Below are 25,842 nucleotides of genomic sequence, written 5' to 3' on the forward strand. Positions count from 1 at the left end.
GAAAGAGTCCAAAGCAGAAAAAAAACTTCAGAAAAGTGGAGCACCCATATTCCAAGTCAGTGTACCTCTGCTCATTGGTTGATGCTGTAGCCCAAGAGGGCGGGAATTCTCTCCGGCTGGAGGGCTGAATTCCCTTCTGAGTAAATTTATCAGGAAGTCGCATGCCAGGGGTGAGTGGGGCCAGAGGCAAAAGTAGCTGGGGAGTAGGGTAGTTTCTACAGCTGGTTAGAGCGAGGGGCTGATAATGCCAAGGTTGCAGGTTCAATCCCCGTCAGGGACAGCTGCATATTCCTGCATCGCAGGAGATTGGACTTGATGATCCTCAGGGTCCCTTCCAACTCTACAATTCTATGATTGTAAGACTTGCACCCCACTCTAGCCTCCTTCCAGGGAAGCAAGCAACATTGTCCGAGTTCAAGGGCACATTCCAGCCAGGCATAAACACTCAAGGAGGGTGTGGAGCAGGGAGGGTCAGGGGTGTGTTGAGAGAGTGTTCAGAGCAGCAGGTGGAGAGGCCTAGCAAGCCACCTTTACCCATCTAGCATGAGGATGCAGCCAGACAACAATAATAATAATAATAATAATAATAATAATAATAATAATAATAATTTATTATTTGTACCCCGCCCATCTGGCTGGGTTTCCCCAGCCACACTGGGCGGCTTCCACAGAGACCAAAAATACACTAAGATGTCACACATTAAAAACTTCCCTGAACAGGGCTGCCTTAAGATGTCTTCTGAATGTCAGGTAGTTGTTTATTGCTTTGACATCTGATGGGAGGGCGTTCCACAGGGAGGGCACCGCTACTGAGAAGGCTCTTTGTCTGGTTCTCTGTAACCTCACTTCTCGCAATGAGGGAACCGCCAGAAGGCCCTCAGTGCTGGATCTCAGTGTCTGGGTTGAACGATGGGGGTGGAGACCGAGGCCATTTAGGGCTTTAAAGGTCAGCACCAACACTTTGAATTGTGCTCAGAAATGTACTGGGAAATGTAACCTCCGGCAGGGAGCTTTAAAAATTGTCATTGATCCTATTGGTAAGGGGTTTGTTTTCATAATAAAAATACAGCATTTCCCCCTCCACTACTCTGTGTGTGGAGCACTATTTTAGATACATCCAGCAACCAGGGGTTGGGGAACATCTGGCCCTCAGGTCTAATCCAGCTGCCCAGGTTTCCTTGTTTAGCCTGCCGGGTCTTTGGAGCTCCACCCAGCTGTCTTAGAGTGGATGTCTACCATGGAACAGATAAGAGGGTGGGTAGCTGGGAATGACCTAAAGGGGTTTTGCAAAGCTCTGTTGCCCAGCTCTGCCCCGAACCCAACTGGATGTTGAGCATTTGGGAAGAGCTGTGCAAAGGACTTTGGGCAGGTGTCAATCACCTGACAACATTACGACATTGGATGGTGGAGCGCTGGGTTGTCCCTAAGAGGCAGAAGCCAGCAATGGGGTGAAATGTCTATAGGACTGGAAGCTTAAAAGAAATGCTGAGCTAATAGTAAGGCCAGTTTAGATAAATGCTTTTATTATGCTCAATGCATGCATATAAATATTGAAGACAGCAAGTGTCATCTTTTGAAAGGCATTCCTGAAATGCCTCATATATATGAATAATCTCAGAACAAAGATTGTCTTTCCTCCCTTTAGAATATTTCTTTTTCTATTCACATTTATTTGATGAATGTGATTCGTTGAACAACTTTGCTTTAAACTCTTCGCTGTGCACCACCCCAGTGCCAATTTATGAGGTAACACGGCCCTTGCCAATGGTGTGTGACGAAGTACTTTCGTTTACATGCCCCGAATCTTTCTGCGTTCAGCTTCCTTAGATCTCGTGGATAGAGAAACGAGGCAGAACGCTGAGAAGCAGAAGCTTTACTTTGACATTTCCAGAGCCCAAATCACTTTAGATCAGGGTCTGCGGAAACCTTTTGGCCCCCCAGATGGTGCTGGGACTCCAACTCCCATCAGCCCCTGCAGCCACCATGGCCAATGATCAAGGAGGATGGGAGCTGGAGTCCAGCAACATCTGGGGTGCCAGGGGTTCCCCGTCCCTGACTTACACTATACCAGTGGTCAGGTTAATGGAAATAAAAGCTATTAGTTTGAGGTGTCTGGACTGGGGGGAAAGCAGCGTTTGTAATGCCAGTTATACGGAAGTATCTTTAAGCCAGGGGCAGGGAATCTGCAGCCATCCAGCTGTGGCGCCTACTTTCCATAATGCTTAACTGTAGATTATGCTGCCTAGGGGCAGATGGGAGGGCTGCCCCATCCATGAGTCTCAGGGCGACATTTGCCTCAGGATAGGAGGCTCAGAGGTGGGGCAGAAGATCCAGGCCCACAAGGAGTGAACCATTCTCCTGATCTGCCGCTCTTGCGGCCTACTCCGTTGTGCTCCTCCGCCACAGCCTTTTCAGTCTCCGTTTTCTTCCCTTTGTTTTTTTTTTTGGGGGGGGGGGAATGGCAGCATTGGAGATGACCGTGTCTTCTGTGAGGGACACAGGGAGTCACCCTCAGCAGGTGTGTGGGGCAGGACTCGTTGAGGGTGCAGCAGCACACCTGTTTTGCCTCAGCGGCAGAATACCCCGGGCGAGAATACCCCTGGAAGTCCAAATATCATCTGGAGGACTACCAGCCCCTCACACCCACAAGCCATACCACACTACTATACCCATAAGCGGCTAAACCAGACGTGGCGCCTGCCACAAAATGTCGTACTGTGTAGTGCGGGTATTCCCTCCCGTTTGCAGACCTACAATCCCCTGAGTATTTTAAACACTCAGTCCCTCTTGGCAGAAAACTATGGGCATGGTAGTTCTGTGAGGGGGTTCATAGAAGATGTCAATGTCCTAAAATGACAGTTCCCAGGATGCTTTGGGGCAGCCAGTGTCAACTCTGGAAGTGTACACTTGATTCTCACCAAATTAAGCCTCCTGGAGCACAATATACTCCCATCAAGTCCAGTTTGGTTGAACAGATCAGGGGCTGGGGATCAAGGAGACTGGGCGAGGAGCTTCCACGGGTTATTGGGATGCCAGCTCCCATTAGCAACACCCAGCACAGCCAATGGCCAGGGACGGTGGGAGCTGTACTTCAGCAAACACCCAGAGCTGCCGGTGCTCTACCTATTGCCACCCAGGAGGAGGAGGTGAAATTTTCATGGGGGAAATTTCCAGCTCAAAATTGACACAAGAAGAATCCTGTAGGATCAGAGCAAAGGCCCATCTTTGTGAGAATCTTGTTCCTCACAATGGCCAAGCAGATGACCCAATGAGAAGCCCAAAAGTAGGACAAAGCAACAACAGCTCCCTGAAATCATTCCCCAACCACTGGCATTCAGAGTCATGCAGTTTATCCTCTCACAAATTTGTCTTGACCTCAATTCTCCTACAAAACCTACGTAGTCCCCTCCGTTGTACCAAATGCTTCGGTATGCATTTTTTCGTGTACAAGGAGTTTGGCTCTCTGAGAGAAGCTTTTCATGCACAGCAGGCATTTGAAAGGCTTCTCTCCGGTGTGGATTCTCATGTGTGTCCTAAGGTTCCCCTTTTGGCTGAAGCTTTTCCCACACTCAGGGCACTTGAAGGGAGTCTCTCCCGTGTGGGTCCTCTCATGTATGACGAGCTTGGACTTCTGGGAGAAACTTTTGTCGCAGTGACTGCATTTGTACGGGATTTCCCCCGTGTGGCTCCGCTCGTGGGCAACGAGGCTGGTCCTCTGAGAGAAGCTTTTCCCACAATAAAGGCACAGAGGCGGGTTCTCCCCCGTGTGGATTCTCTCGTGAGTGATAAGGTAGCGTTTCCGGTTGAAGCTCTTCCCGCAGTGCGAACACTTGTAGGGCCTCTCACCCGTGTGGGTTCTCACGTGTTCCCTGAAGAGTGAACCGCGGCTGAAGCTTTTCCCACAGTAGGAGCACTTATATGGGGCCTCCCCGGTGTGGATCCTCGTGTGTACCAGGAGGTCCCACGTCCGAGTGAAGCTATTCCCGCAGAAAGAGCACTTATAGGGTTTCTCTCCAGTGGGGATTCTCTGATGGTTAAGAGTGGGCCGGAAGCTTCTCTTGGGATCCACACAGGTTGTTTGCCTCTCATGAAGCTGGGCCCTGTTTTCTTCCCCATCCTTGTTATCCTCCAGACAGGGAACAGTTTTCTCTAGAGTTCTCTTTGATTCTCTTTCCACTTCCTGCTGACTCCCAAATGTTATTCCCTTCCTGTACATCTTGAAACCTTTTTCTCTTCTCAAGGTTGCATCGTTTGGTTCCACTTGCTCAGAACGTTCCTTTTGAAGGCCAACCGCCTCCTTCTCATGCACTTGCCGGTCACCTGCAGCAGTAAACAATGTTCAAATTGAGCAATTCCCATATTGTGTCCATTTTTACACAACTACAATAGCTAAACTGACTCATTAGATTAGAGTTAAGGGTGTGGGGCAGGGAAGGGAACAGAGGTGTGATAGTTTTGTGACAAGACGGGGGGGAAGTCATTGATCACAGTAAAAAAAATTAAGACCTTACCAGAAAGGAATGATCTAAATATAATGTTTTCAAAGAATAATGTTTAGAACATAAGTTAGTATTGTCTTAATATATTATACAGTGTTGTTTACTGGACAGCATTGATAACCATTATGTCTCTAATTAGACATGTAATATAACTCCCTGTTTATTTTTTATTTATAAAAAATAGTTGTATACTGCTGGATCATACAATAAAACTATTAAAAGCTATTGTGAATATATCATTTATTATTATGAATAATTACTAATTGTTTTATTCATAAAAATGACTTAAAGTGACTTATGAACACAATAGAAGTAGTAATTAAATTATGAGGTATGTTACGTTTAAGTTTTGGGGTATTCCCCTCTCCCCACCCCGGTAGTCTTAAATATTGTTTTTATGTATGGAATTGTTTTAGGTTAATACTTTTACTGTAACATTGCATAGATATTTTTTGGGGAACAGATTCAGAAATGGAATCTAATAAATAAAGAAATATTGTAAATAAATGAAAACACATTTTTTAAAAGGAAGCCATTTCCCCCTTTTTTATTTTGTCTTACACATGTTCTGAACTGATGCAGGCAGGCTGCCTGAGCAAGAGCTGGGATTAAGAAACAAGAGAGACGAGGAAATTCCTGAAGGGGGAAATTCCCCAGGGGTTGAAAAGCATCAAGTATATTCCATGTGTGGAGATTCCTTACCTGTCAAGTCTGCAGCTTTGTCCTCTACCTGACCAGCCGCTCTGCAGAGTTGCCCTTTCCAAAAGTTGGGAGGAACCTGTCTTGCCTCACAGGAATTCGCAGCCGTTTCTCCAGAAGGCCTCAGCACCTGAAACAGCCACGGGAGTCCCGTTGATCCACTTTTATTTAACAAAACGCGTCTACCGCTAGATTGTACACAAAACATCTAAGTCAGGGTAGCCCACATGGTGCTCTCAAGATGCTGTTGGCAGCGTACAGACCTTACCTGCTGATCCCAACTCCTGGCATCTTGGACTTCCTGCCTCGTCAGGAAATCCTCCACGAGGGCCACCACCTGGGTGCAGGTCTCCGGGTCCTGCTCCCTGACTTGGCCCTGTATCCCCTGGGGCAGGACGGCCAGGAACTGCTCCAGAACCACCAGCTCCAGGATCTGCTCCTTGGTGTGTCTCTCCGGCTTCAGCCACCGGCGACAAAGCTCCTGGAGTCGGCTCAAGACTTCTCGGGGGCCCTTGGCTTTCTCATAGCGGAACTGCCTGAAATGCCGGCGTCGCACCTCCAAGTCAACGGGGGCCTTGTCCAGAACCTCTACTTTGACCTGCTCTCCGGAGGAGTCCAGGATCTCATCGCCGCTTTCTCCTCGGGGCCGCTGGCCAGCTTTGAACACTCCCTCAGAAGTGACCTGACATCCATTGATGTCTTCCCTCGGTGCAGGCTGGGGTACCTGCAGGTGGATCCCTCCCAAGCAAGGGGACCGCACAGCCTTCAGGAAGGCCTGCCACTGGCCTTCCCAGCACTGCTGGAGCACACCCTCGCTCGGTTCCTGCTTAACCCGCTTCGACGCTTCCTCTGTCAAAACCAACTTGGCTCCGCCGACCAAATTTTTAACTGGTGGGCCTTCGCTTGTGCCTTCCTCCATGCCATCCCATAACCTGGAGCCTGCCGGATCCTGTTCCTCTGTTTTCAGATTGGTTATCCTCTCCCCTTCGGCCATTTCCTTCAGCGAGGTGAAGCACCGACGGATTAGACCGAGGATCTGGACACAAAAAGAGTGCAAGTCTGTCAGTGGTGTTAGTGCTACTCAAGAGTAGACCCACTGACATTAAGCAAAAGGACAAACTTAGGTTTATTCATTTCAAAGGGCCTACTCCAAATATAGTAAGCTGTGGGTTAAACCACAGAGCCTAGGACTTGCCGATCAGAAGGTCACGGTTCAAATCCCCGCGACGGAGTGAGCTCCCGTTGCTCGGTCCCAGCTCCTGCCAACCTAGCAGTTCGAAAGCACGTCAAAGTGCAAGTAGATAAATAGGTACCGCTCTGGCGGGAAGGTAAACGGCGTTTCTGTGGTTCCACCAGAAGCAGCTTAGTCATGCTGGCCACATGACCCGGAAGCTGTATGCCGGCTCCCTCGGCCAATAAAGCAAGATGAGCACCGCAACCCCAGAGTCGGCCATGACTGGACCTAATGGTCAGGGGTCCCTTTACCTTTACTCCGAATATCCACATCTACACTATACATTTAAAGCGGTATCGTGTCACTTTAAATAGTTGTGGCTTCCTGCAAATAATATTGGAAAATGCAGTTCTTTTATAGTGCTGAGATGTTAGGAGGCCCCTATTCCACTCACAGAACTCCCTGGGATGATGGATTGATTGTTAAACCACTCTGGAAAGTGTAGCTCTGTGAGGGGACTTTCCTAACCACTCTCAGCACCCTTAAGAAATATACATTTATTGATTGATTGAATTTATATACTACCCTATACCCCGAGGTCTCAAGGCAGGTCACAAAGAAGATCACAATATATAAAATAAAAATAAAAATAACCCAATAATGCCCCCCCCACCAAAAAAGTCACATTTTAAAAGGGTATAGGATGTTGATCAGGCCTGGTTAAAAAGAAACGTTTTTGCCTGGCACCTAAAGGTGTATAATGAAGGCGCCAGGCGAACTTCCCTGGGGAGAGCATTCCACAGATGGGGAGCCACTGCAGAGAAGGCCCTGTCCTCGTGTTGCCACCCTCCGAACCTCTCATGGAGGCACACGAAGAAGGGCCTCAGAAGATGATCTCAGGGTCTAAGTGGGTCCATATGGGAAGAGGCGGTCCTTGAGGTGTTGCGGTCCTGAGCCATTTAAGGCTTTATAGGTCAAAAACAGCACTTTGAATTGGGCCTGGAAACTAACTGATTCTGGTGAGCAACCTGACCGCTCAATTCTGCACCAACTGAAGTTTCCAAACCATCTTCAGAGGCAGCCCTACGTATAGCGCATTGCAGTTATACTACAATTCCCAGGATTCTTTGGTGGAAGCCATGACTGTTTAAAGTGGGACGATACGGCTTTAAATATATAGTGAACTTGTAGACTTAGCGGGCAACTTCCCATGTTAATAACAATACTTACGATGACTGCATTATCAACAATTACAGCTGTTGTGAAGAATTAACTGTGTCATTTCATCTTTAATCGCATATACATAAAACTTTTCAATTGTCACATTTTGCATTTTGCCCATGTGTACACTGTTGTTAGCTTTCAAAGGTTGCCACAAGTCTCTTCTGTCACTCTGCATTTACTCAAAGATGCCCTTGTCTGTACGGCAGTCTGCTCTGATCTGCCAATGAGTTTGCCAACTGAAAAACAACAACAGCAACTGAAAAGCGCCCCAATGTATTCAACATTTCCAGACAGGAAGAAATTCAACAGGCAGAGCTTCCCAAGCTTAGAGAGGCAATTAAGAAGGCTGTACCTGTTGAATTCCCCTCCGCATGCCATGCAGCGGTTTAAAAAGCATGAAGACTGCTCTATGCATTAAACAACAGTATGCAACAGTATATTGAAACTTATCTCAGAAATGAGAGGGCTGATTTGGACTACAGGATCCAACGCTTCCTCTTCCATACTTTTGCATTGCCCTCCCCAATCCAGGAGAGATTTTCCTCCCTCCCTCCTACCTACCCCCCTATCCCCAAATCCTGGAAAGCAATTACCAGACTTGTTGGTCTAACTCGGTACAAAGGCGCTTCCTATGTCCTTTTTGCAGCCACTGATGCCCTCGGTCTCCTGGGATTTTCTATCAGTTTCTCTCAACTTTTCTGCAAATGGCCCCTCCCTCCTAAATTCCCCTTTAGCTCACCTCTCCCTGCAAGCTGAGAGCAGCAACCCCCAGTTTCCCCCAAGGAAAGGGCAAGGTGGGGAGAGGAAGTGGCTTCATCAGCTTCTCATATGGCCTGGCCGATCTAGGCATCACGCCTGCGGATCTCTATCAGCGTAACCCTTCATGCGCCATGCAGAGCTCCAGAGGCTGCTTTCAGCAGCAGATGTTGTGGTTCAAGGCACCAGAGCAGGGACCAGATGCTTTTCTTTCTATCAGTTGGCAACCTTGGCTGCCGCCTTTTAAAAAGAAGAAAAAAGAGTAGATGCTGCTTGCTTGAATTGTGACAGATCAGGCAAATAAGTTAACAATTCATGCAGCCATAAGTCTGTTGGGGGAAAATCACGTGGGAATGGGTTGTATCAAACTTAATAGTTGGGGCTTACTTCTGAGTAACCATGCACAGGTTTAGAATACACATCACACACCATCTTGTTGCTGCTCTTTACATGGGATCTGAGTGACTGAGAATTTAAGATCAGAGCTCAGGTCTGCTGGCTCTGGAGATTTCATTCACCTACTTTCAAGCCAACCCTCTCAGCCTTATGGACTAGAAACCTGGGTATCTCTGCGTATGTGTTTGTTTGGAATTTTCTGCACTTACTGTTCAAGCCTGCACAAATGCAGCACTGCAGCTTAATTCTTACGAGTGATATAAGAATTTTATTAGACACCCGCCTGCCATTTCGCCAACTCCAGGGCATGCAAATAAATGCCTGATGACACCTCAACTCCTTCCCTGCACTTCCTAGGATAGAACCCTGCCTCCAAGCTGTCAAGTTCCTGCTCAGCCTCTTTTGCAGAGCCTGCCTGGAGCTGCCATAGAATGCAGAGAAACAGTTTAATAAGCAGCACCAACCCTCAAGCCTGCAGGGTTCCAATTGCGGTTGCTAACTTCCAGTGGTTTTCCCAGTAGTGATGTATGGAAGTGAGAGCTGGACCATAAAGAAGGCTGATCGCTGAAGAATGGATGCTTTTGAATTATGGTGCTGGAGGAGACTCTTGAGAGTCCCATGGACGGCAAGAAGATCAAACCTCTCCATTCTGAAGGAAATCAGCCCTGAGTGCTCACTGGAAGGACAGATCCAGAAGCTGAGGCTCCAATACTTTGGCCACCTCATGAGAAGAGAAGACTCCCTGGAAAAGACCCTGATGTTGGGAAAGATGGAGGGCACAAGGAGAAGGGGACAACAGAGGACGAGATGGTTGGATAGTGTTCTTGAGGCTACCAGCATGAGTTTAACCAAACTGCGGGAGGCAGTGGAAGACAGGCAAGCCTGGTGTGCTCTGGTCCATGGAGTCACGAAGAGTCGGACATGACTAAACGACTAAACAACAACAAACTTCCAGTGACTCTGGGTTGCCCCCAAGGTTGGGGGAAGGGGGTGGGGGTGGTGCACAGCACACAATGTCACACACATTTTGCCCAGTCCATCCTTCTGCTAGGCCCTGCCGGTCCCCAAAGCATCAGGAGATGCTCTGCAGGCCAATGCAGCTTCATGCGTTGATGTTGACCAGGCCCCCTCAATATGGGGGGTGGGGCAGCCTGGGCCCCTAGAGTTGGAGCTGCCTGGCAACTTCGTATTAAACACTGTCAAATAAAGGAAAGAATCCATTCATGCTGCACAAATGTGGGGGGAAAATGCCTTTATTCCAATGTTTCAAGACTGTATAAATTAAATCACTTTTCTCTGTATGTAACAAGTGCATTTAACGTGCCACCTGGAAATTGGAACGACTCTTCCCTTTGTGTAAACTGTGTCCCCTGGGTGGGAACGAAACTTAATCTGCACCTTGGTTTGTATCCGTATGCTTATCTCCTGCTATGTAAAATTCTGAAGAAGCCATTGTCAATATCAGAACATAATCCATTTTAAATAATCAGCCAGACCTTTCGTTTCAGACCTCTTGCTTGAACCTAGAGCTACAGCACCATTTTATAAAGATGGCGTCCCATAATGACATATACCAACACTCACATATGCCTGTTAGCAGCAGCAGCAAAACAACAACAACCCCCTCAAACAGGGAACAAAGAGTGCTATGCAAAACCACTATTTATTTAAAAGAACTTTTCCTAATAATTGGGCTGCTCACAAGTTCTCTCCTGTGTGGATTCTCTGATGTCTGCTAAGATCTGAGCTCCCTTTGAAGCTTTTCCCACAGTCCGAGCACCTGTAAGGCTTTGCTCCTGTGTGGACCCTTTCGTGGGCAATGAGGTTGGAGCTCCACTTGAAGCTTTTCCCACACGCTGAGCACTTGTAGGGCTTGTCTCCGATGTGGGTCCTTTTGTGGGACTTGAGGTTGGAGCTGCTCCGGAAGCTCTTCCCGCATTCAACACATGGGTAGAGCTTCTTCAAGTGGGTCCTTTCGTGGGCACGCAGGCTAGGCCGCTGGCTGAAGCGCTTCCTGCAGTACGCGCACTCGTACGATGTCTCCCCCGTGTGGTTCCGTCGGTGCGCAGTGAGGTCCAGTTTCCGGCCAAAGCTTTCCCCGCAGTCCAGGCACTCAAACGCCTTCTGCTCCATGTGGGTCACCTCGTGCAGAGCGAGGTGAGAGGCATGGCTGAAGCACCCGTCGCAAACCATGCATCTGAAAGGCTTCTCCTTCGTGTGGCTCCGCTCGTGCGCGATCAGGCCCGAAATCTGGCTGAAGTTTCTCCCGCAGTCGGGGCACTTGTACGGCTTGTCCCCTGTGTGGGTTCTCTCGTGGACAATGAGGCCCGGTCTCCTGCTGAAACCCTTGCTGCACTCAGCACACTTGTACGGCTTCTCTTCCTGATGAGTCCCTTTGTGGCTGAAGAGGCCCGACTGGTTGCTGAAGCCCTTCCCGCAAAGCGGGCACTTGAAGGGCTTCTCCCCTGTGTGGATCCTCTCATGCGTAATGAGGTTGGAGCGGGAGCGGAAGGTCTTCCCGCAATCTGCGCACTTGTATGGCTTCTCGCCCGTGTGGGTTCTCTGGTGTGTGATAAGGTTTGACTTCTGGCTGAAGCTCTTCCTGTACACGCCACACATCTTCTGCTTCTTGACCTGTTGCGTCCTTGGCTGAATTTTGTGCCCATCAAGGTCACAGTTGTTTTCTTCACAGGGAACAGATTTCCCCGCCTCGCCTTTGTCCAGACACTTCCTCTGCTCTCTTTCTGAGCCATGTTCACCCTCAGAAGCTGCTTCTGATTCAGGAAGTTTCTCATCCTCCATTTTGCTCACCTGCCCTTCTCCTGCTAGAGAGAAAAGCAAGTTGGATACTGTTATGCAGCAAAATTTGATTCTGTGATTGAAGTCATTATGGCAAAAGGCTGTAGCTAAGCAGCAGAGCAACTGCTTTGAATGCACAAGGTCCCAATTTCAGTCCCCAAGGGCATCCCAAGTCGGGCTGAGAGAAACTTGTTATGTATTCAGTGGTCTGTGTTTGCCTCAGCTTGAGTCTGGACTAAGGATTCTGAGCTCCTGTCAGTGGCATAGCGTGGGTTGTCAGCACCCGGGGCAAGGCAAGTAATTTGCGCCCCCTAACCCGTGGATTTGCGCCCCCTAACCCTAACCCCCAGATGTTGCGCCCGGTGCGGCCGGCCCCCCCTGCACCCCCCACGCTACTCCACTGGCTGCTGTGTTCTGATTTGACATATGATATCCAATCACGGAACAATTCTGGATTTGGGCCTCTGCCATTGGCCCTTAAACTCTGATTCATGATTTGCAGCTTGGAAGTTTAGACAGCCAATCACGTTGGGAGTGGGAGTGGCCCAGGCCTCCACTAATGTATATAAGCAGTTGCTTTGCCCCTGTTATCGGATAATGTAGTTGAATAAAGGTTCTTGCTGTGATCACTGTGTCTTGCCTCATGGGAACCCACCTATACTTCAAGACTCACTGACTGAAACCCAGGAGAGCCACTGCCAATCAGTGTCGAAAATACTGAGTTAGACGGACTAACAGTCTGATTCAGTATAAGGCAATTTCCTGTGTTCCTATCTTCATGAAACTTTGCAAGATTTTAGATGTTGAACTATAAATGTGCTTATATACTATAATCCTTCAGGCAGTAAAATATAACTGAGGGCATCTAGTATCCATACAGTGGTGCCCCGCAAGACGAATGCCTCGCAAGACGGAAAACCCGTTAGACGAAAGGGTTTTCCGTTTTGGAGGTGCTTCGCAAAACGAATTTCCTATGGGCTTGCTTCGCAAGACGAAAATGTCTTGCAAGTTCCAGCGGGTTTTTCCCCCCTTCCCTCCCCCTTTTTCCCAAGCCGCTAAGCCGCTTATCAGCTGATCCTAAACCGCTAAGCCGCTTATCAGCTGATCCGCTAAGCCGCTTAACAGCTGATCCGCTAAGCCGCTTAACAGCTGATCCGCTAAGCCGCTTATCAGCTGATCCGCTAAGCCCGCTAAGCTGCTAATAGCGCTAATCCGCTAATAGCCGTGCTTCGCAAGACGAAAAAACCGCAAGACGAAGAGACTCGCGGAACGGATTCTTTTCGTCTTGCGAGGCACCACTGTATTTAAAAATTATAAATTATATTAAATTTATATGTTAAAGTGGGCATGTACCTCCATTCTTCTTCAACTCCAGATGCAGATTTTCTAGGGAAGGAAATTAGACAATTAACAGACTGCACCATTTTGCAGTTTCTTTCTCTCTCAGGACCCCTTCAGACTTGCTGGTGGGGGTTTTGGGGGGCAACGAAAGATGATAAACAGTTACAAGATTTTAACAGGAAGTTAGGGAACACGCTCAGATTGGAAACAGGTCAGTAGGTCTGTCTTAAATCCTTTCCAGGCACAAACAGTATTGAAAGCAGTCGAGGATAACTGCCCTGAAGGACATAAAGGAGAAGAACCTCTCCACATCCTTCGCCATCTGTGGCATGGTGACAGACAAACAGCAGACAACAGTTCTCAGGGTGATTTAACAATCCATCTTCTCTTCCCAGAGAACTCTGGGAGTTGTAACTCTGTGAGGTTAACAGGGGTGCCCCAACAACTCCCAGAACCCTTAGCAAACTACACTTCACAAGGGTCTGAGGTCCAGCGCCGAGGGCCTTCTGGCTGTTCCCTCATTGCGAGAAGCGAGGTTACAGGGAACCAGGCAGAGGGCCTTCTTGGTAGTGGCGCCCGCCCTGTGGAACGCCCCCCCTTCAGATGTGAAGGAAGTAAGCAGCTATCTTCTCTTTAAAAGACATCTGAAGGCAGCCCTGTTTAGGGAAGTTTTTAATATTTAATGCTGTATTGTTTTTAACACTTGATTGGTAGCTGCCCAGAGTGGCTGGGGAAACTCAGCCAGATGGGCAGGGTATAAATTATTATTATTATTATTATTATTATTATTATTATTATCATCATCATCATCATCATCATCATCTTTGGGGAAAGCCATGCTTACTTCAAGTGGTATGATACAGCTTTAAATACTGTATTTTTTGCTCTATAAGACTCACTTTTCCCCTCCTAAAAAGTAAGGGGAAATGTGTGTGGGTCTTATGGAGCGAATGCAGGCTGCGCAGCTATCCCAGAAGCCAGAACAGCAAGAGGGATTGCTGCTTTCACTGCACAGCGATCCCTCTTGCTGTTCTGGCTTCTAAGATTCAGAATATTTTTTTTCTTGTTTTCCTCCTCCAAAAACTAGGTGCGTCTTGTGGTCTGGTGCGTCTTATAGAGCGAAAAATACGGTATATGGTGTGGAAGGGGCCTTAGCCCTTTGCTTTAATTCCAATGGGTCTTCTTTGCTGACACGGGATACAACTGTGAACTGTTTCTTTTCACTTTACTTATATGTCATTTTTTAAAAGATGCTATTACTTGGATGAGAATGCCGTTTGCTAGGTTTTAAAGCCTTCTTATTATCATCAGCTGCTTTGAGCTCAACTTTACTGTTGGGGGGGTAGGGAACACATGCAAGGGGGCAACCAAATCAAAATCCTTCTTCACCTTTGAACGCCAACAGAGTTTCCAGCAAAGCAGCCCTTTTGTGCGAGAGATTGCTCAGCTTCTGCTCCAGCTCGCCCAAATCCGGCTGTGGTTTCGGGAAGAATGTATCATCTCTGTGAAAAAGAAAGAAAGAATAGGTGTTGCTGCTGGAGGAAGAGAAGGCTAAGCATCAATGAACTGCCCTGTTGGATCAGGCCAAACGATTTACACTGACAAAGATTGAAGCTTCTAGAATTCCCAGGATTCTTTGGGTAAAGTTAAAGTTAAAGGGATCCCTGAACATTAGGTCCAGTCATGACTGACTCTGGAGTTGCGGTGCTCATCTCGCTTTATTGGCTGAGGGAGCCGGTGTACAGCTTCCGGGTCATGTGGCCAGAATGACTAAGCCGCTTCTGGCGAACCAGAGCAGCGCACGGAAACACCGTTTACCTTCCCGCCGGAGCGGTACCTATTTATCTACTTGCACTTTGACGTGCTTTCGAACTGCTAGGTTGGCAGGAGCAGGGACCGAGCAACGGGAGCTCACCCCGTCGCGGGGATTCGAACCACCGACCTTCTGATCGGCAAGTCCTAGGCTCTGTGGTTTAACCCACAGCGCCACCCGCGTCCCATTCTTTGGGTAGGGGGAGCCATTACTGCTTAAAGTGTGATGATGCGGCTTTCAATTTATAGTACAGGTGGTAGTCAGGAAGATGCCATTGTACTCCAACTCCCATGAGCCCACAATCAGAACAGCCAATGGTCAGGGATGGTGGGAGATGGAGTGCCACAGCATCTGAAGGAAATCATGTTGGCTGCCCAGCATAAGAACCTCAAAAACGCTGAGTGTGGGCTCTCCCTCAATTTCCTTCCCCCACCCACTGATCCCAGCACCTCATAGTTCAGAGAAGATTGCTGCCCAATAGGAGGAGCTAGTAAAATTGAATTCAGGGCTCACCTGCAGCCAGTGCTGTGTAAACCCTGCAACAAAAGAAAAGATGAAAAGAAAAGTTTATGGAGTTTCTTTTCTTTCTTTTTTTATATAATATTTATTAAAATTTCAGAGAAAAAAAGAATTACACAAAAACAAAAAATAAAAATACAAGGAAAATACAAAATACAGAAAAAAGGAATAAAAAACACTTAAAAAGAGGAAAAGGAAAATGAATCAATCTTTCTAAAGCTTACATTCATATCGTTGTTTCCCTGACCTCCTCATACCTCCCTTTTTTGTATTGCAGTTCAATTATTTAAGTCAGCAATTTCTTTCCCTTTTTGTTTTCTCATGATCCTTTAACTTAATATACTGTAACTTTAAATTTTCATCTGTTATCAATCCTTTTTTACATACACCTTTATAGCATTACTGCTTAAACCACCTAGCTTCATTCCAACATCATTCTAACATTCATTAATTTGGCAATATTTCTGTAAATAGTCTTTAAATTTCTTCCAATCTTCTTCCACCGAAGGTTTATGGAGTTTCTTGGATATTATTGTTTTGCTGCGCGTGACAGGCAGAGCCATTTGAAGCCAATTTTTTCTCTCAAAGAGTGACAGGTACAGTGGTACCTCGGGTTACAGATGCTTCAGGTTACAGACGCTTCAGTTTACAGACTCCTCTAACCCAGAAATAGTACCTCAGGTTAAGAACTTTGCTTCAGCATGAGAACAGAAATTGTGCTCCGGCGGCGCGGCAGCAGCGAGAGGCCCCATTAGCTAAAGTGGTGTTTCAGGTTAAGAACAGTTTCAGGTTAAGTACGGACCTCTGGAACGAATTAAGTTCTTAACCTGAGGTACCACTGGACTGTAGTTTGTTAAGGCAATTGTACCCCTGTGAGGGGTTAACTGTAGTGCCCAGAATTCATTGAGAGGGGAAATGCGCTTTGAATGTGCTTTAAAGATATTATGAGCACACAGCCTAAAACTTGATCAGAAATAAAAAGGCATAAAACTCTGCATATTACAGCCAGCATGTTTGTGGCAGATTCAATCGTCAGTCGGAGGGGTCCTAATTTTGCCTCCAAAGCTGTTTTCCTTACATGACACCAGGTCTGGGACAGATAATTGCACCCCTGACTTTGAACACCCTACGCTGCCTGGCTGGTATGGGCAAAAGAAAATGTTTCACCTGGTGTCATGCTAACTATGTCCTCCTGTCAGAAATGGCCCATTAGGGGAGATCAGGATCTGAACCCACTTCTTCACTCTGCTATAATCAATTAAAAATCCTAATACTAATAATAATAATTTATACCCCACCCATCTGGCTGGGTTTCCCTAGTCACTCTGGGCAGCTCCCAACTGAATATTAAAAACACGATAAAAGATCAAACATTACAAACTTCCCTAAACAGGGTTGCCCTCAGATGTCTCCTAAAAGTCAGATACAGTGGGTTAAGAACTTAATACATTCTGGAGGTCCGTTCTTAACCTGAAACTGTTCTTAACCTGAGGTACCACTTTAGCTAATGGAGGCCTCCCACTGCCGCCGCACCACCGCTGCGCAATTTCTTTTTTTTTTTTTTTAAATATTTTTATTGGGTTTTCACTTTTTATATAGACAAAACCAACACACATAACACCAAAACAATTACAGACAAAACAACAAACATATATAATTCCCAAAAATCTTATTTTCTAACCCTGGTCCTTGACTTCCCCCCACCCCCTCCCTTGCATCCCTATTCCCAAATTTGTATCAGCAAATTGGCATTTCTTCCGTCTTAATATTAGTCCTTTTATAAAAAACAAAAATAAAATTTTCCCTAAGTTGGACCCCAGTTCTCTTCCCTCGATTTCTCATTTTTTCTTACATAATTTTCTTATTACTAAACCCCCTGATCTTGAGTGTTGTTTAAATTTAATTTTAATGCTTCCCTCCCTCCCATCCCCGCTTTGCGTCCTTTCCCAAGACATGTCTAAAATAACAGTTTTTAGCCTGGGTTCCGCACATCCGAGGCTCTCAAATCCTTTCCAGTCCCTCTCCGCCGGTTTTGTTGGTAGTCCTTTTTGTCTGTCATCGGGTCTCGAAAGATTTCCTTAACAATCAGTCCACTCAGTCCATAGTCTCTTCCCATATTTAAAGGCAGCTGCTGAGGAATCTCCAGTAGGTCTGAGTCTTGATGATAGTCAAAATTAAAGTCTATGTGTAGGCCCCAATTGTACTTCTTTATTTCTAGTTCCTGAGTTCCATAAACTCCCAGGGCCTCCACTTTCGTCTTCTGTATCTTTCGTAAACTTACACTGGATTTAATCCAATAGTCTCCTTGCTTGTGTTCTCCAGATGCCGACTTCTGGTTAGTATTTTCCCACATAACTTGTTCTCTTTCTTGTTTTGTCTTCTCCTCTTCTTTGTTTATTATTTCAAATTCAGCTGTGGGTACTTTCTCACTCAGGTCATCATTACATTCAGCAGGACTACTTGTTTCCAAATCCAAGGTCGTCAATTGTTTACTCATAGCTGTAGTCTGCTCCTGTAAGGTTCCCACCAGTGAAAACATCCTTTCGATTTCTCTCAGTATCTTTCCACCCACAGCCATTGTAATTCCACAGAATTCCCCCTAGAGGGGATCTGGTTGCTGGATGATCTTTCCTCCAACAATCCTCTGTCCTGTTATTGTTTCTTTGTTTCCCACAATTTTAGTTCAATTGTAACTCCTTTTAATCCGGAGAGGTCTTAAGTAACAATTTTTCACTGTTAACAGTCCATTTGACAGCTTTGACAGCTGTCAAACTCTGCTCCTCTACACAGGCTCCAAAGCAGATCGCTCCCGGGCCCGGGGGGGAGGGTTATTTGCCAGAAAACAAAGGCTCCTTCAACACTCCAATCTCCTACTCAAATTTGCTTTTCTAAATCTTGGAAGTTGCTGTCTTTTTGAAACTCACCCTTTACAGGGTGGGCACTCCAGCTTAGCTCTTATTTCGTTGCTCTGGATTGTCTGCAAGGGGGGGGGGGTGGGGACTTCCTTTTAGCACACCCCCCGGTCGTCTCAAATTCAGAAGGTAAAGATTTTAAAGTTCAGTTCCAGATTACTCACGGGTTCCTTTTTTTCAGTCCAAATTTCAAGGAAGGAAGTCAGCGCTCTCCAGTTATGGCTCGCGGCTTCGCTCAGTGGCGGTAGCGATCGACTCTCAGTGCCGCGCCGTCCCCCGTATCCCCTCCGTAGCCTTTAAAAAGGCTCATTGCGAATCAGGGGGGGCGCTTAAGGCACCCGCCGAGTCCTCAGTCCGCAGGCTTCCGCGCCTGCGGTTTTTAAGGGTCCCCGTGTCGCCGGCACGGCTAAGACCCATCCACCGCTGAGCCGATTCCCTCCGGAGCTCGGAGGGAATCCGCCATTTCCAGGTCGCGCCAACCCGGAAGTCCACCGCTGCGCAATTTCTGTTCTCATCCTGAAGCAAAGTTATTAACCCAAGGTACTATTTCTGGGTTAGCGGAGTCTGTAACCTGAAGCATATGTAACCCGAGGTACCACTGTAGTTGTTTATTTCCTTGACATCTGAGGGGAGGGCGTTCCACAGGGCAGGCACCACTACTGAGAAGGCCCTCTGCCTTGTTCCCTGTAACCTCATTTCTTGCAGTGAGGGAACTGCCAGAAGGCCCTTGGTGCTGGACCTCAGTGTCCGTGCTGAACGATGGGGGTGGAGATGCTCCTTCAGGTATACTGGGCCTCAGGTATGCTGTTAATCAACAGCAGGAGCGTTGTTGGGCAATGTAACATTACTTTTACTACAACCTTATTTTTGCAACACTCTTCCTACCGGCAACGGCTGCTGTGCCTTTTCCCTTCCTGGTTCACTGTGGAGGGAAGTCTCCCTGGAGACTTGGAGAACCTCGTTCTTTAGCCAGCTCAGCAGGACCTGCTGCTGTTCCTCAAGAACCTGGTGCATCTCCTTCCACTCCTGGACAATCGTCATCCTCTCCGCTTCGATCTCTCTCTGCCAGAAAAGAAGATTATAGAAAGGAGGAACTTAGGAGGAGATCCCACAGATCAGAGAATCCCTAGGCCTATGAGCGTTGACCAGGCGTGCTGGATCAGGCCAAAGACCCATCTAGTCCAGCATCTTGTTCTCACAGTGGCCATCCAGAGCTGCTGCCAGTGCGTGTAGACAATTCTGAGCTGGGTGGACCAGTGAACTACAAGGCAGCTGCCTCTGCTTCTGCTGGAGCCACTGGAAGGACCCTTGTACCTACGGGACCGCCTCTCCTGGTATGTCCCATGGAGGACCTTATGGTCTTCAAACAAAAACATCTTGGAGGTCCCGGGCCACAGAGAGGTTAGGCTGGCCTCAACCAGAGCCAGGGCTTTCTCGGCTGTCCCCCTCCTTTGGCAATCCTCATAGAACTCTAGCCCAATGGTTGCCATTAATTTGATTTTGAATTGATTTTAGAATGAATTGATTTTAGAATGCTGTGTTACTTTTATTGTTGTTAGCCGCTCTGAGCCCGGCTTCGGCTGGGGAGGTAAGGGGACCCCTGAGCATTAGGTCCAGTCGCAGGCGACTCTGGGGTTGTGGCGCTCATCTCGCTTTACTGGCCGAGGGAGCCGACGTTTGTCCGCAGACAGTTTTTCCGGGTCATGTGGCCAGCATGACTAAGCCGCTTCTGGCGAACCAAAGCAGTGCACGGAAACGCCGTTTACCTTCCCGCTGGAGCAGTACCTATTTATCTACTTGCACTTTGAGGTGCTTTCGAACTGCTAGGTTGGCAGGAGCAGGGACCAAGCAACGGGAGCTCACCCCGTTGCGGGGATTTGAACCGCCGACCTTCTGATCGGCAAGACTTAGGTTTAGACCACAAGGCCACCTGATATAAATAAAATTTTATTTATTTATTTATTTATTTATTTATTTATTTATTTATTATTATTATTATTATCTGTTCAACAGCTGGCAGGAACCTCAAGGTGGGATAGCATCCTGATGGGCTGTTGAAAGTGCTCTGAGGTTTGGGAAAGTGGCTGTTTGGGGGAAGTGTGTTATTTTCAGGGAACTGCAGATTCGCAGGCAAACTATAACCAATGGTTTTTATTCATGCTTTGGATGATGAAGCAAACCATGCTTAAACAAACCACAGTTTGATAAGCCATGGTTTAGCACAGGTGTAGGGAAACAGGATCCAACCAGTGGCTCAGAGACTGACCTTCCACAGGACATTTGGACAGGTGGCTGGGGCTGCCCACCTTGCCAATCGCCAAAAGGAACGTAGCTCAGTAGCAGAGCATCTGCTCTCCACACAGAAGGTCCTGGGTTCAAATCTCAGCACCTCCAGAAAGGGCTGGAAATGAACTCCTTGCTTGGAGCCCTGGAGAAATGCTGCCAGTCACTGCAGCTGGACCAATTTGGTTTGACTGACAGAATCATAGCATTGTAAAGTTGGAAGGGACCCCAAGGGTCATCTAGTCCAACCCCCCCCCCCCCCACAATGCAGGAATCTCACCTAAAGCATCCATGACAGATAGCCAGACTCACTATAAGGCAGCTTCCTATGTCCCCATGAACTTGTGTTATCCGCTCTTAAACCCATTCAAGCCTGCGACCATCACCACATCATGTGGCGGGCAGTTCCATGCATTAATGATTTCTTTCTTTCCCACTCAAGTGGATGGTTCACAGATACCTACCAGCAGATCTTCGCTTCTCTTTTGCTCCTCGATTTCGATGTCTCCTTCCCTTGCCAGGCGATCCTGTAACAAAAGGAATGAAAGCGGGCACCTTTTGAAACGTTAAAACCACTCTGATTAAAATAGTCCACTTCGAAAAGACTCTCGCTTTTACTTCTCAGCAGGGTTTATGACTGGTGAAAGACCTTTTAGCGGATCTTGGTTTCTCCTCCTCCCTCCCAGCCCTTTTTCCTCATATGCTGTGTCATGAAAACATACAAAGAGCTCTAAACTGTCAGAACCCGCTCCTAAAGCTCTTTACGCCTGCAACTGTTACCTCACCATGTGGTGGGGAGTTCCACACATTAATGATGGACTGTGTGAAGAAGTTCCTTTCTTTCCTTCTCACTCAAGCAGGTGGCTAACGGATGCATACCTGTAGCTCTTCGCAGCTTTTTTCTTCCTCGATTTTGACGTCTCCCTCTCCTGTCAGGAAAACCAGATGATCCTGTAACAAAAGGGTGAAAGGAGGCACATTTTGAAACCTTAAAACTGCCGCGATTGAAATAGTACAGAGATTGCAATGCTTTGCTGTTCTGCGGTGCTTTTGTGATTATCGTGAGCTGCTCTGAGCTCAACATTTGTTGCTGGAAAAAGCAGAATGGAAAAATCAAATCAATCTTTCATTTTTAGAAATTAAGCACACAGGGTGTAGGTGGGTGTAAGGGCAGGTTTGGTGCTGCTGCAGTACACAAGCATGTTGCTTTCACACATTACATTTCTAGATGTGTGTTGAAAAGATTTGTGATCGCCATCTCAGGACCTTCTCCTTGTGCCCCCTTCCATGAGAGGTCTGGAGAGTGGGAGGAACAGGCCTTTTCAGTGGTGAGCCCATAGCTGTCAACTTTTCCCTTTTCTTGCAAGGAATCCTATTCGGAATAAGCGAATTTCCCTTAAAAAAGCCCCCACCCCCAGCCTGTGGTATGTTCTTCACAGGGAGGTATGCTTGGTGCCATCTTCGGTTATCTTTAAGCACCAGCAAAACCTTTTATCTTTAACCAGAGAGTAGTGGTTAGAGCATCACACTAAAGCCTGGGAGAACAGGGTTCGAAACCCCATGTGAGCCGGTCACTCACTCTCAGTCCTGCCTTTAAATTATAGACTAGAGCTGTACTCTTCCTTTGTTTATAACCAGTGCTTTTTTCAGGGAGGGCGGACACAGGAGTACGCATACCCCTAAACATTTTGTGAATTTTGTACTTTTGTTCATTTACTGTATTTATTTCCCCCGAGTTGAACTATAAAATGGTGATTTTCTTGAGTCAAAATGAGAGTACAGTGGTCCCTCGGGTTACAGACACTTCAGGTTACAGGCGCTTCAGGTTACAGACTCCACTAATCCAGAAATAATACCTCGGGTTAAGAACTTTGCTTCAGGATGAGAACAGAAATTGTGCTCCAGCAGCGGCAGCAGCAGGAGGCCCCATTAGCTAAAGTAGTGCTTCAGGTTAAGAACAGTTTCAGGTTAAGAACGGACCTCCAGAACGAATTAAGTTCTTAACCCAAGGTACCACTGTACCCCTAAACATTTTTTTTAGAAAAATTAACGTGAGCTGCTTTGAGTCACACTGTGAGAAAAGCGATTGACAAATATAATAAATTATAATCTCAGGTGTACTCCTAGGAACTAAGGGAGGCTGGTCCTCTGTTTTGCCCTCTAGCAGAGAGGAGGAAGATGGGGACAAACCATTAGAATTAAGTTGGCTCTGCTGGTCACTGGCTCTCTGGCGCCGCCTACTGTTGGGCTCCTGCTCTTCCGCCCTACCTGTCCCAAGGGGCACCAGCCACCACTGCTGGGAAGGAAAGAGGAGGCGTTTGGTGGGTCCCTACCTGCGCTTCCTCTGTGTCAGTCATTCTCCTTCCAGGGTTGGGGTTCCAGAGTGAACTCAGGTGGACAACCTGGATCTGCAGAAAAGAGAAGCAGCTGGCGAATTCAGAAGGGGCAGAGATAGACGTGCATTTTCTGAGCAGAGGAGAAACAGAAGTATATGGTCTTGGGAGCGACAGAGGAACATGAAATTGCAGGGACTGAACCTGGAACCTTCTGCATGCAAAGCATGCCACCGATCCACAGCCCTTCCCATAGAATCATAGAATCATAGAGTTGGAAGAGACCACAAGGGCCATCGAGTCCAACCCCCTGCCAAGCAGGAAACACCATCAGAGCACTCCTGACATATGGTTGTCAAGCCTCTGCTTAAAGACCTCCAAAGTAGGAGACTCCACCACACTCCTTGGCAGCAAATTCCACTGTCGAACAGCTCTTACTGTCAGGAAGTTCTTCCGAATGTTTAGGTGGAATCTTCTTTCTTGAAGTTTGGATCCATTGCTCCGTGTCCGCTTCTCTGGAGCAGCAGAAAACAACCTTTCTCCCTCCTCTATGTGACATCCTTTTATATATTGGAACATGGCTATCATATCACCCCTTAACCTCCTCTTCTCCAGGCTAAACATGCCCAGCTCCCTTAGCCGTTCCTCATAAGGCATCGTTTCCAGGCCTTGGACCATTTTGGTTGCCCTCCTCTGGACACGTTCCAGTTTGTCAGTGTCCTTCTTGAATTGTGGTGCCCAGAACTGGACACAGTACTCCAGGTGAGGTCTGACCAGAGCAGAATACAGTGGCACTATTACTTCCCTAGATCTAGATGCTATACTCCTATTGATGAGGCCCAGAATTGCATTGGCTTTTTTAGCTGCCGCGTCACACTGTTGGCTCATGTCAAGTTTGTGGTCAACCGAGACTCCTAGATCCTTTTCACATGTACTGCTCTCAAGCCAGGTGTCCCAAAACAGACAAAGCCTTGACATGACATGAAATTCATTATGGTCAGAGACCAGCTTGAGAAACACAAATGGAACTACAATCCCAATAGCAAAACGAACATTTAAAACAATATACAACAATGGATTTTAAGTTTAAAAGTGTGATAGGCATATAAACACATAAAAACTTTAAAACAGGCTATACCTTAGAGAAATGACCCAAAGTCACCCGTGGATCCGGGTTTGGGAATTTTCTTAACAAACTAGATTGAATCGGGGGATGGTCTGCGCCTACAGATCTGTGCGCAGGATCTGGCGACAATCTGGGTCATCTTGTGGTCTTTGCCTAACAGGAAAAGATCAAATTTTTGCTTTACCGGGAGGTCTGCAAGCCTCACCAGCAGGGGGTCAATGGTTTCTCTACGTGCCTCATCGTAAAAGGGACATCTAAAAAATATGTGTTCAGGGCTTCCTATATCCCCCAAAGAAAAGGCACAAATTCTCTGGACAATGCCTTAAATTTGATAGAGGCTTTCAGGGGGTGAGCTCCCTGGCAACTGCTTTTCAAGTTTCCCCCTGCTCAGCCCTGGAAGGCGTGCCTTGATGAACGACACCAAGGGTGCCTCTGAGCTTGTGCAAAGTGTTTCTCTGCTCGGTAGCTGTAACGGATTGGAGGCGGAGAATGCTCACATTGTCTGGAAGGTGTCACGGCGCTCTGTGGTTTTACGTCAGAGGGGATCCACTGAGGCATTTGTGCGTCAAAACCAGATCAGCAAGAGCATCTAATAATTTAAATCTCCCATCGTGGCCTCTCGATGCTCCCCAACTCTCCTGAAATCTGCTCCAAGGCCTGGACGAAGGCAAGGGCAAAGGGACTCTGAGCTCTCCCTGCCTGATCTTCGGTGCATTTCCCCCCTGGAAAAAAATTCCCCTCTTCCCTCTCCCTCCCTGTATGTCTCTCACCGGATGCAGCATCTTCATGGGAAGCCCAGCCCCTCTTGGTGTTGCATTTCACAACGCAGAGAGGCAATTTCAGAAGCAGCACAAAACGCCTCTGGATTTTAGGAAAGGAGAAAATACGAAAAGAGCCCTCTAGCGGCTGTTTTGTATAATTTTTTTTAACAGGAGGCTCTCTTGACATCCTTTTTATTCAGGAAATAAGAACCTGCTGGATCAGGCCAATAATCCATCAAATGCCAACAGTGCCCTTCAGCTCTCTATATTGGACAAACAGGCCAAACCCTACGCCAAAGGATAAATGGACATAAATCTGACATCAGGAATCACAAGACAAAGAAACCAGTAGAAGAACACTTCAGTCTCCCAGGACGTTCTATACAAGATCTCAAAGTAGCTGTCTTATTACAAAATAATTTCAGAAATAGACTGGAAAGAGAAGTCTGAATAAAGACATTGGATTCTTATCTCATTATACATGATAAAGCTGTTTTTAGCCATCTCACCATTTGCTTTTTCCTGTTAAGATCAATTGCAGGCGTTAACAGTCCTCAACAGGTTTACCACACCGATCAGCCAATCACCCATTCCCACTACCCTTCTGAGTAATACCCCTCCCCACCCTCTCACTATATATAAGGGTCTGGTGACTTCTGTTTCAGTGTATCTGAAGAAGTGTGCATGCACATGAAAGCTCAGACTTAGTTGGTCTCTAAGGTGCTACTGGAAGGATTTTGTTTTATTTTGTTTCGACTACGGCAGACCAACATGGCTACCTACCTGTAAATAATCCAACTGTTCAACTATTCATTTTCATTTTATATCGTCATTACCGGCATCATCATCCTGACCTTCTCCTGCAGTGCCAGTGCAGGCTGGAGTGTTTTAATTTATTGGAAGCTGCTGCCAGAGTAGCTGGGGTAACCTTATCAGGTGGGCAACATAAATAATAATTTTTGATGATGATAATTGAACTCCCTTATTGTGCAACGGTAAAAATTACATTTCTTGCTCTGCCCATATTGACTTTGGCCACGCCACCATGGGAAAGTATATCGTTTTCTCTGACTTGTGCCTGTATGAACAATTAACTTTTTGCCTGTTCTGTCATTGTTAAAACACACAGCTTGCTGTCAATCTAGGGATTTTAAATCAGGGGTAGAAACTTCAGGCTTGAGGCCCAAATGTGCCCCCTTGAACCTCT

The 25,842-nt window shown here is 47.0% G+C and overlaps 2 protein-coding genes across 12 annotated transcripts; both read right to left on the reverse strand.

Annotated features, from left to right (window-relative positions):
* Positions 1 to 1,506: 1,506 nt before the first annotated feature.
* On the reverse strand, positions 1,507 to 8,546 carry LOC310701366 (uncharacterized protein). 4 transcript variants are annotated; one of them, XM_083492139.1, is made up of 5 exons: positions 8,336 to 8,546; positions 5,467 to 6,234; positions 5,202 to 5,328; positions 4,291 to 4,320; positions 1,507 to 4,245 (listed from the first exon to the last, which is right to left on the reverse strand). In XM_083492139.1, the coding sequence occupies exons 1-5, from the start codon at positions 8,444 to 8,446 to the stop codon at positions 3,395 to 3,397; spliced, it is 1,887 nt and encodes a 628-aa protein (XP_083348265.1). In that variant the 5' UTR covers positions 8,447 to 8,546; the 3' UTR covers positions 1,507 to 3,394. The 4 variants fall into 4 exon arrangements, with proteins under 4 accessions (XP_083348265.1, XP_083348264.1, XP_083348266.1 ...); XM_083492138.1 differs by having other exon boundaries at positions 1,507 to 4,320; positions 8,336 to 8,544; XM_083492140.1 differs by lacking the exon at positions 8,336 to 8,546 and adding an exon at positions 8,190 to 8,329 and having other exon boundaries at positions 1,507 to 4,320.
* Positions 8,547 to 9,973: 1,427 nt separating this feature from the next.
* On the reverse strand, positions 9,974 to 25,443 carry LOC310701474 (uncharacterized protein). 8 transcript variants are annotated; one of them, XM_083492404.1, is made up of 10 exons: positions 25,419 to 25,443; positions 23,887 to 24,027; positions 22,749 to 22,881; positions 21,295 to 21,366; positions 20,880 to 20,942; positions 19,018 to 19,194; positions 15,215 to 15,237; positions 14,278 to 14,390; positions 12,901 to 12,933; positions 9,974 to 11,573 (listed from the first exon to the last, which is right to left on the reverse strand). In XM_083492404.1, the coding sequence occupies exons 3-10, from the start codon at positions 22,770 to 22,772 to the stop codon at positions 10,447 to 10,449; spliced, it is 1,632 nt and encodes a 543-aa protein (XP_083348530.1). In that variant the 5' UTR covers positions 22,773 to 22,881; positions 23,887 to 24,027; positions 25,419 to 25,443; the 3' UTR covers positions 9,974 to 10,446. The 8 variants fall into 8 exon arrangements, with proteins under 8 accessions (XP_083348530.1, XP_083348529.1, XP_083348527.1 ...); XM_083492403.1 differs by lacking the exon at positions 25,419 to 25,443 and adding an exon at positions 24,645 to 25,343; XM_083492401.1 differs by lacking the exon at positions 25,419 to 25,443 and adding an exon at positions 24,372 to 24,638.
* Positions 25,444 to 25,842: the final 399 nt, after the last annotated feature.

Source organism: Podarcis liolepis (genome assembly GCF_965112155.1).
Source record: "Podarcis liolepis genome assembly, chromosome: 2".
NCBI lineage: Eukaryota > Metazoa > Chordata > Lepidosauria > Squamata > Lacertidae > Podarcis > Podarcis liolepis.